The sequence below is a fragment of the Pollachius pollachius genome (genome assembly GCF_949987615.1).
Source record: "Pollachius pollachius genome assembly, chromosome: 5".
In the NCBI taxonomy this organism is placed as follows: domain Eukaryota; kingdom Metazoa; phylum Chordata; class Actinopteri; order Gadiformes; family Gadidae; genus Pollachius; species Pollachius pollachius.
Window position 1 is genome coordinate 4147334 of NC_136938.1, and position 9979 is coordinate 4157312.

The following is a 9979-nucleotide window of genomic DNA, read 5'->3' on the forward strand; positions in this document are numbered from 1 at the left end:
CACACACACACACACACACACACACACACACACACACACACACACACACACACACACACACAGACACACACACAGGTCTATCTACTCAGTCCATAAAGAGTGTCCAGTTCACCTTGAAGGCCATGCGGAGAACGTCCTCCGTGTTGGCCGGGCGGCAGAGCATGGTCACGCCGATGACGTACTCCCTGAAGTCGATGGTGCCGTCGCCGTCCTGCACAGGGTCAAAGGTCAACACAAGCTATGAGCTGAGCGAGAGAGAGAAAGGGAGGGGGAGGGGGAAAGGGAGAGGGAGAGAGAGAGAGAGAGAGAGAGAGAGAGAGAGAGAGAGAGACACCTACAGAGACAGAGTTGCAGAGATACAGAGACATGGCGAGGCATGTGGGTGGATGTGCTGCTGTTTATACTGTCTGGCTGTAAAAGGTCAAGGGGTAGGAGTACTCGATCACTCACATCGATCACACAAGTGTTTGCTTATTTAACAGCTATTCTACTTTTTTTTTTTTTTTGGGTAACTTTTTAAGTTACCCAAAAAACATACCCTTGATTTTTTGTGTACGACTATCGTTTTGTGGAGAAGCCAAACTGCAGAAAAATAAGCCTGTACCATCAATATCATGATACATATTTGGATGTGCAGATGGCAAAGTTGAAGTCTGTATCTTCATACGCAAAAAATATGTGCACACACACACACACCCTCCCACCCTCTGCTTGTTCCTCACCCGGTCGAACAGTGCAAACAGCTCCTCCAGCGCCGGGTTGATGGGCAGCTTTAGGAAGCGGGCAAACTCCTGGATGGAGATGCGGCCTCCTTTACAGGAGCTGGCCATGACGGCGAAGCCCTCCAGCTCTTTCTGCACATTCTCCCACTTCAGGCTGCAGGGGGACGGGGACGGGCTCAGAAACAGGCACCCATAGGAAACAGGCACCCACAGGATACACGCATCCATATGACGCATGCACCCATAGGACACGTGCACCCATAGGAAACAGGCACCCGTGGGATACACTCATCCATACAATGCATGCACCCATAGGACACATACACCCGTTGGACACGTGCACCCATACAGTGTTTCCCATACATAGACCAATGTGTGGCGCAGCGCCACAGAATCAACACAGAGCGCCACAAATTGATTCCGCTTCTTTTTTCTTTTGCGATTTTTAAATATAAATGTCGTTCCGTTCATTCATCTCCTCATATCACTCTTTCTCCATGAAATTCTCGTTCACACACGCATACGCACAGGAACACGCACACACAGAGACAAGCGCACATTCATGCCAGTGGTGCGCGGGTACACTTATAAACGGGTGATTCACCCGCTGCTCCTCTCAACGTGCCTATCAAAGGAAAACCCGAAGCAGCGGGATATTTGGCACAGTGAAGACGGTCGGCAACCGTTTTACCAAATTTTAGTATGATATACTGTGCTCAAAAACACCTGCCCAAAATTATTGTTAACTCAGAAAAGATAATGTTAGCCCTTATGAACTCAACGTTATTGATATTGAACATCCCGTACCCTAAGTCAGCATAGATAACGTTGGTAACGCAGCAAACGATGCGATTATTATGAAATGCGGTTATAGTTGAGATAGGCTACGGTGTTCGACTGGGTACCCCCAGTCCGTTCTGCCAGCGATTTGAATTCGCTCTGCAGCAGGGTCTGGAGAGCAATACATTTCTTTCCGTTTCCGATCCGCTTTTACTGGAGCCAATCACCAAGCTGTTTTTTCCCCCTGGCGCGGTATTGGCTGGTTTAACACAATGACAACAGGGAAGCGATTGCTGCGATCGTTGGTCTGGTTGGTTGAAGGACTATTATTATTTTTATTATTACATTTATATTGTCATATTATACTATTGATTTTCCTTAACACAAAAAGTTAAATACAGGAATCCTCGTCTACACCCCTTTCTGTTTTCTGTCTGTGGGAAACACTGCCATAGGATACATGCATCCATACGACGCATGCACCCATAGGACATGTGCACCCATAGGTCATGTGCACCCATAGGAACTGTGCACACATAGGACGCGTGCAGTCATAGCACACATGTACCCATAGGACACGATGGGTGCAACCATAGGAAACGTGCACCCATAGAAAAGGTGCACCAAAAGGACACATGCAGCCATATGACATCTGCACCCACTACTGCTGAGATGCTGTTTTTGTGTACATGGTGAAAATGATTTTCATGTTTGTTGAAATTCTGTATACATCCTGACATCAATCAAAAAATGTAATGCTCTGATAAATAAAAATAAACTAATCTGCTATCTGTGTCTGTCGCAGGCCTGTAATAGGAAAGTCCAATCATGTCATTCTGCAGGAACATTATGTGAAGCGTAACTAAAGAGGGGTGTCTTTACTTGAGCTTGCGGCTGATCTTGGTGAACTCCACTAGGCCGGCCTCCATGGGCAGAGTCAGCTCCCCGGCGGAGATCATCAGCCGGCAGTCCTCATACGTGTGGTCAGTGACCGGGACGCCCAGGGCCCTGCGACACAATACTGGACATGAACTCTACATACGACAACACTGGACATGAACTCTACATACGATAACACAGGACATGAACTCTACATACGACAACACTGGACATGAACTCTACATACGACAACACTGGACATGAACTCTACATAAGACAACACAGGACATGAACTCTACATACGACAACACTGGACATGAACTCTACATACGACAACACTGGACATGAACTCTACATACGCCAACACAGGACATGAACTCTACATACGACAACACTGGACATGAACTCTACATACGACAACACTGGACATGAACTCTACATACGACAACACTGGACATGAACTCTACATACGACAACACTGGACATGAACTCTACATACGACAACACTGGACATGAACTCTACATACGACAACACTGGACATGAACTCTACATACGACAACACAGGACATTTACATTTAGCAGAAGCTTTAATCCAAAGCAACTCCAAATAAGTACATTTGTCAGAAGACAAAGATCGCTAGGATAAGATGCTAAGTAAAAAGATAAGTAAAAAGATGTACAACCGACAAAAGGTGTCTAAGAGGGGTGTGGATATACGTGGGGTCTGTCTCCTGTCCAGGGGAGTTCATACGTGTGAAGGTTTCATATGTGTTGGTGGTCACATGACGTGTGCGTAGCCGGAACAAATCAAGAGTCGTGTATTGAAGGTTGAATGTTTTCGTACAGAACGGCGATACAAGGTGCATGATAAGTGAAACAACGCTGGATTTAGATTTAAGGAACGGAGCAACAACATTTTACACAGTTGGTTCTAAACTGATGACGACTGTTTGAATGTATATCTCTAGAGCCGGTTTCTGATTAACTTAATTTAGAAAGAAAAAGATTATATTTTGTATAATATATTTAAGAACCATCTCCATATCCTCTATCAGAGACATGCAGCATACTTCAATCATGTGCACGAAGATAATACTTTTCAGAGCATATATTTCCGAACATGTGAAGAACTTGAACCAATCACTCACTCGGCCATCACTCTGCGCACCGTGCTGGCAAACAGGGGCGCGCTCTTTTTCTCTTCCTCTGTGGGGATCTGGGGAGGAAGAAACTACCACCACACCAGGAACAAAGGTCAGTATGGAAGAATGCAGGTTAGTTAGTGAATAGAAAAAAAGAGGCTGTGAAATATGTAGGTGTACCTCGATCTCCACGGTGGTGTACAACTGACACAACGTCAGAAGAAGCAAGGTCTTCCTGAAACATAAAATAGGCAATAGTTAATCATTTAACTCCTATTGAAAACCTATATGTGTACACATACAGGATTTTCAAGAGTTAAATAATTAACTATATACTCAATCCAAGCATGCAGTTTGTTAATATTCACAAAACAATACAATCATGGCTTTCTACTTTCTACTTCCATGTAACTCCCCTCTCTCACTATAAAGGAGAACTGGCATGAGGAAGTAAAGGCTTTCATTTCCACACAAAACTCGAGTTGCATAAGAGAAACATTCAATAAATTAAAATGTAACCGATGAGAAGGCGTAACAGGGCTGAGATGGTCTGAGGACTTTGTCCCAATTAACGCTCCTTGCCGGTGTGAGACTTACGAGCTAAAGCCTTGCCAAGTCCAGGTCACCGTGTCCTAGCAGAGGGAGGAAAAGAGTCACTTTTTACTGAGGGGGGCATCGGTGGAGGACGGGTGAGAGAACACACAAACATTATCGTAGGTCAGCCTACGATAATCAGCCTACGATAATACACTGCATAAAGTCAGAGGTATGTTGAACGCAGCTTACCACGTAGGCCTTAAGTCAAGTCATGCTCAGACTCGTTCTATTGCTAAATTCACCGGCTAAACATCGGCCTCACAAATAACTTCCTCCGGAGGTGATTACGGTGACTGGGAGCACAGAGGACATGCCCTGTAGCGATGTGAGATCTAATGCGTGTGCAGGTTTGGTCATCAATATAACATGAAGGCTGAAACTAAACAAGACTCACCAGCTTATTGGGGTATCTCATGATCACAGGCTGCACAGGGACCCCAGGGATGAAGGCCCCTACAGGGGGGGGAGAAGAGGAGAGAGACATACACACCACCACATAAGGATGCACATCAACACACCAGCCCAGCTCAGTCGCATCCTTTATCTTTATGCATTTCCATACATTTCCGCATAAGCCACAGATATTTCTATACGTGTGTTTGCTTTAACAATGTGCAGCTCACTGGGTCACAGAACAAATCATGTGTGCGGCTCACAGCTACACGGTTCTAAGAGCTGGCACATAAAAGAGCCATTGTATCTCCAGACCACATTACTGGCCTTTTGCCTACATGTGTTGTGGATTTGCATGAGGCTGACTCATGCTCCGATAGGATACAAGGTCTATGGGTACTAGAGTAAATAGAGAAGGGGTTTCACGGTCACAGAGGTAGATAGATTACATGTCTAGTGTGCATGTCATTTGCCTTTCTGTATAGTCGCTTCTTGCGTGGAACTGTACTGCCATTGTGAACTCTGGTGAAACCAACAGTGAAACTGATGCCGTTCATTTCCTAACTATAGAGTCACATGAAAGTCAAAAGCTTTGTACGGTGTGACTCAAAACTTGAGAAATGTAAAAGAAAATAAATGCTTAATGTGCTTGCACTAACTTTGATCAGAATATCAATACATATTTTTCATTAAAGTAGAATGAAACATACCCAGTTTAAAGGTGATGAGACAAGAGCGATTTGTACAGGTTCCTTCTGGAAATATCAGGACCTTTAGAAAAGACAGAATAACATTATTAATCTCTAAAATAACCAAGCAAGGCCAGCATGTTGGGATAACAGTATTCCAATCAAATACTATTATGGATTTACCGTACATGCAAAAACCTACTAACAAATGATCAAATAACTGATGTGCTCATCGCTTTACTTATCAATAAATTGTGACGCCGTCCTTGTAATAAGCAAATATTTAAAATAATATAGACCTTTCACATTTCAGATAGTGAAAATGAGTCAGTGAAATCAGTAGGCTGTGTTGAGTGTTCTCACGCCCAGGCAAGGCATGCACGGAAGGACTGAATGTTATCGGTGTTGATGACCAAGATCAAATGCGGAAGAGGTGCTTGTGATCAGCTGCTAAAGACTAGAGAGGCCACATCCTGTGTTTCACAGAGCTTCCTTCAACTTTCATCTCACCCATTTTCTGCAAACCACTGCTTCCTAAGCACACAAACTAGGCATTATGGATCTTTGCTGTGATTGAATGATGACTTTAGTAGTACATTGGTGACTTTATATTCCCGGTGTGTACATGAACCTGAAGTATTGAAGCACATGAGATGTGCTTTAATACTGTGTGTGTGTGTTAGGGCTGGGCGATATATATAGATATTTTTAATATATCGATATTTTTTCAAACGCGATATGGAACGAGACAATATCGTCACCATCGATATAATTTAATTTGCGTTGAAATTAGAGCACAATTGTTCCAAATAACAGCAGTTTCGAACCGCGCCTGCCGACTGCTATTTCGTAACTCTGCTTATGTCTCTCCCGCTCTGCCTCCGGCTCACACACACAGTCTATGCCCCCCCCGCCGTTCCACTCACCTCACTTTTTGAAATCACGAAACATGGGAGTCCAAAGTAAAGCGAAAGACCAAAGTATGGAAATGGTTTGGATATAAGGTGTCTGACGAATTACAAAATCACGTAATTTGTAGAGAGCGCTTAAAAACTGTCGCAACCAAAGGGTTGCAATTCTGTGCATAATATTCCGGAGGCGCACACAGCTTTTGGCCGTGATATCATATATTATAATGTTCTCAAATAGGAGGCGGAGGCAGTTTCTAGTCCAGGGTTTATTCAACCATCAAACTGTATTCAATTCCGAACGGTTGGAATAGTAATAGTAATAGTAGTAACAGTAAGTAATGGTAACCCCCCCCCCCCCCCCAAATATCCATATTTATCTTATATCGACATTCTGCTTGAAGATATCGAGATATGACTTTTGGTCCATATCTCCCAGCCCTAGTGTGTGTGCGTTCGTGCATGCAGGTATGTGTGTGTGTGCCTGCGTGTGTGTGACAGACCTGGGGCCAGACACCTTCTGACTTGGCCCTCTTCTCGATCTCTCTGATGGTGTTCTTCCTGGAATCGGTGCGCTCTCTGGACACCAGGACCGGCTGGAGACAACGCACACACCCTACGTCAGGAAGCACACACACACACACACACACACACACACACACACACACAGACACACAGACACACACACACAGACACACACACACACGGACACACACGCACACACATACGCACCGAGTCAGACTAGTTAGGTCATTCATTCATGCTGAAGGGCTCTAACACATACTATTTCCTTATTTGGACGTTATTAGTTGAGATCGACAAGAAAGAAGAAGCTCTCACAACGATGACAAATTAATACCTAACACACACACAAACAGACGCACGCACACATGCATACACACACACTCGCACACCCACACACAGACACACACACACACACCACACACGCACGCAAACACCGAGTGTAATAACAGCGGAGGCGCTGAGAATGTCTCACGGCCAAAGATGGGTGTGGCCAGGTTCTCCACGCGGGACACGGTGGAGGGCAGGCCGGCCACGATGCAGACGATCCCGTCGAAGAAGGTGGAGTGGGGGGCCACGGCCAGGATGGGGGCCTCCCGGCTGCTCACCTGCTTCCCCTTCACCACCACCCGGAAGCCCATGGCGAAGTAGTAGGCCCGGCCCAGAGGAGCCATCACCCGGCGGCACATGAACCTGGGGACGGGGGCAGACAGACGTCAGGCATACGTCTGGATAGAAATATCATGTATATACAGTATCATATACGCAGTGGTGGAGCGAGCTCCCTGCCGATGTCAGGCCCGCATAGTCGCTCAACCAGCTTCCGCAAAAGACTCAAGACTCACTACTTCAGAGTTCACCTAGACTCTGCAGAGCCTCCCCCAACACACTCATTGTATGTTGTACGTTCTGGCACTTCAAAGTAGTACTTAGCATGGTGTAGAATCATATCCTAGCTATCTTTGTTGTATATGGGGAATGGATTAACCTAACAATAGTTGGTACTTGGCACTTGGTTCAATGACATTCTTACTGTACCAACAGCGATATATTGTTTCTCTTTCTTCTGACAAATGTACTTATTGTAAGTCGCTTTGGATAAAAGTGTTTGTTAAATGCCCTATGTAAACGATAATGTAAATATAGTGGATAAGCTTCTCACGTCTGCTAAATAGTAAAAAGTAATGTAATATGCAACAAGGCAGAGCTGACGGCGAGGTATATCTGCATAACATAACAAAAGCGACGACATAATACTAATAATAGTATTGTTTGTAGAGCACTTTCTAAGCAGTAAGCACAGTGCTTCCCAAGGTGAGGACATGAGATTAAGCATTGCTTGGACGACCACAGGAAGGAGACTGATTTGATGTACAAACAATGTGGTTTACTTCATGTAGAAAAAGAGGTGTTGCACAGTGTTTCACAGTGGGGTTGTTATGGGTAGTAGAGATAGACCTCTTAGTCATCAGACAATTGAGAACATCAGAAACGCCTCCTTGAGCAAGTCCTTTACTCTTAACAAACACCGAAGCAATAAAGGACTGAAGTGACGCAACATGACCGTAATCCCCCCTGAGTTTCTGTTATGAAGGGAGCGTAACAGTGGGTTAAGTGTTCAACATACATTGGTTAGAAATGTATGGTGTTGTACAACCTAGCATAGTGGTGTCTTATGCGAAATGATTAGGTCCTAAACATGATTATGATTCCAATGATAGAATGAACAATTCAATGTTTTTTTCATGAGAGACCCATTTCTGTGCTGTCCATGACCGACCTTCTGCCCCGTGTGTATACGTTTCTGCTTTATGATCCTTACAGTACTGAAGTTCGCTTAAAGGGGAACATAATATAGCATTGTGTAACATCTTATCCTAGCTAGCTTTGTTGTATACAGGGAATGGGTTAACCTACCAATTGTTGGTGCTTGGCACTTGGTTAAATGGACATCCTTACTGCACAGACAGAGATATATTGTTGTTTCTCTTTCTTCTGACAAATGTACCTAGTTTTGTAGCTAGTGTACCTAGCTTTGGATAAAAACGTCCGGTAAACACCATACATGTAAATGTTAATGTCTGAGACAGTTGCCTCCCCTGCATTGCTGTGTTTACATCCCAGTTTACCTTCTCCAGCCCGTCATGGGCTCCACCGAGCCTTTCAGGGGGTGCTTGAAGGTGGTGATCACGGCCACGGGCCAGGTGATCATCAGCACCAAGGACAGGAGGATCCCTCGGATAGGCACCAGGAAGATACCCAGGAGGACACACTGAAACGAGAACACAAACACATACATAATTACAAACACACAAACATATACACACACAAACACACAAACATACAGAAACACAAACACACACACAAGGAGAACTGGCTGGAACCGACACCTCTCAAGCGTCTGATAATCCACGTCGCCTGGAGCTTTACGGAAACCAAACAATGGTTGCTCTTGTTTGCACTGCACGCATTATTAGACGTTTAAACACGGAATTCCACCTCGGTTAACGTAGCAGCGGGGCTGCACGGCCCTGGCCTGCAGAGAAGCGTACCTGCGTTATAACATCAACAAAAGAACCGCACACAGGATAGCCCCATGTGGAGCTTTGACGGGTATTTATGGGTTAAATACAAGCATGGTGTTATTGCAACATATTTGCACGACTAATTCGGTTCAACAACATACTCACTTTTATTATATCGGCCTTGCTCAATTTCGTCTCCTGCACGAATGGATTAATGACGGCGGGCAGAAGCAGCGACTGCTGCCTCGGGAGAGCGAATATTCTCTGCGGCGGCATTCTGGCGGCTGACGGATTAAAACGCGTGAAGTCGACACCATGTACGGGCGGTTTGATGATCTTTCTGCAGGTAACTTCCTCTATAGGAGCCCTGCTTACTCATGTTTTAGGTCTTCGGTGCGTAATGCAGGCGCGCCCGGCCCAGGACTGGCACGACCTCGGTGCGTCTGGTGGTCGGGTTAGGCCACGCCCACCATCTGGGCTCGGGTCCGAGACCCCTTTCTTTACATTTATATGGTTTCGAGTTTAATGAGGGCAGTTGACACGATGGGTGATTAAAAATTGGACATTCAAAAATAAACTCGAATATAAAAAAAATAGTTTCATATATTCATATCGATACGAGACAGTTGCATTTAAACCAATGGTCAGTGTGTCTTCCTTTGTCTTTTCCCCCCTCTTAGGTATTTTATTATCATAGCATATTTTAATTTGTATAGTAGTAAAAATGAAAGGCTAGCCACTGGAGCGAGTGATTAATGATGAAGATAATGTGATCTGTTTCAAGGACATCTCACTACGCTATTGATTAAGGATTTACAAAT

The 9979-nt window shown here is 44.8% G+C and overlaps 1 protein-coding gene across 1 annotated transcript in view; it reads right to left on the reverse strand.

The window, feature by feature from the left end:
* Positions 1-9581, reverse strand: part of lpcat2 (lysophosphatidylcholine acyltransferase 2) — a 13445-nt gene extending 3864 nt beyond the window's left edge. The window contains exons 1-12 of the mRNA XM_079736223.1: positions 9324-9581; positions 8763-8905; positions 7109-7326; positions 6615-6727; positions 5225-5285; positions 4516-4574; positions 4122-4156; positions 3705-3759; positions 3531-3613; positions 2385-2510; positions 723-876; positions 113-211 (exon numbers count right to left, since the gene is read on the reverse strand). Coding sequence (XP_079592349.1) covers positions 113-211; positions 723-876; positions 2385-2510; positions 3531-3613; positions 3705-3759; positions 4122-4156; positions 4516-4574; positions 5225-5285; positions 6615-6727; positions 7109-7326; positions 8763-8905; positions 9324-9434 — 1257 coding nt within the window. The 5' untranslated portion in view covers positions 9435-9581. The remainder of the gene's footprint in view (positions 1-112; positions 212-722; positions 877-2384; positions 2511-3530; positions 3614-3704; positions 3760-4121; positions 4157-4515; positions 4575-5224; positions 5286-6614; positions 6728-7108; positions 7327-8762; positions 8906-9323) is intronic.
* Positions 9582-9979: the final 398 nt, after the last annotated feature.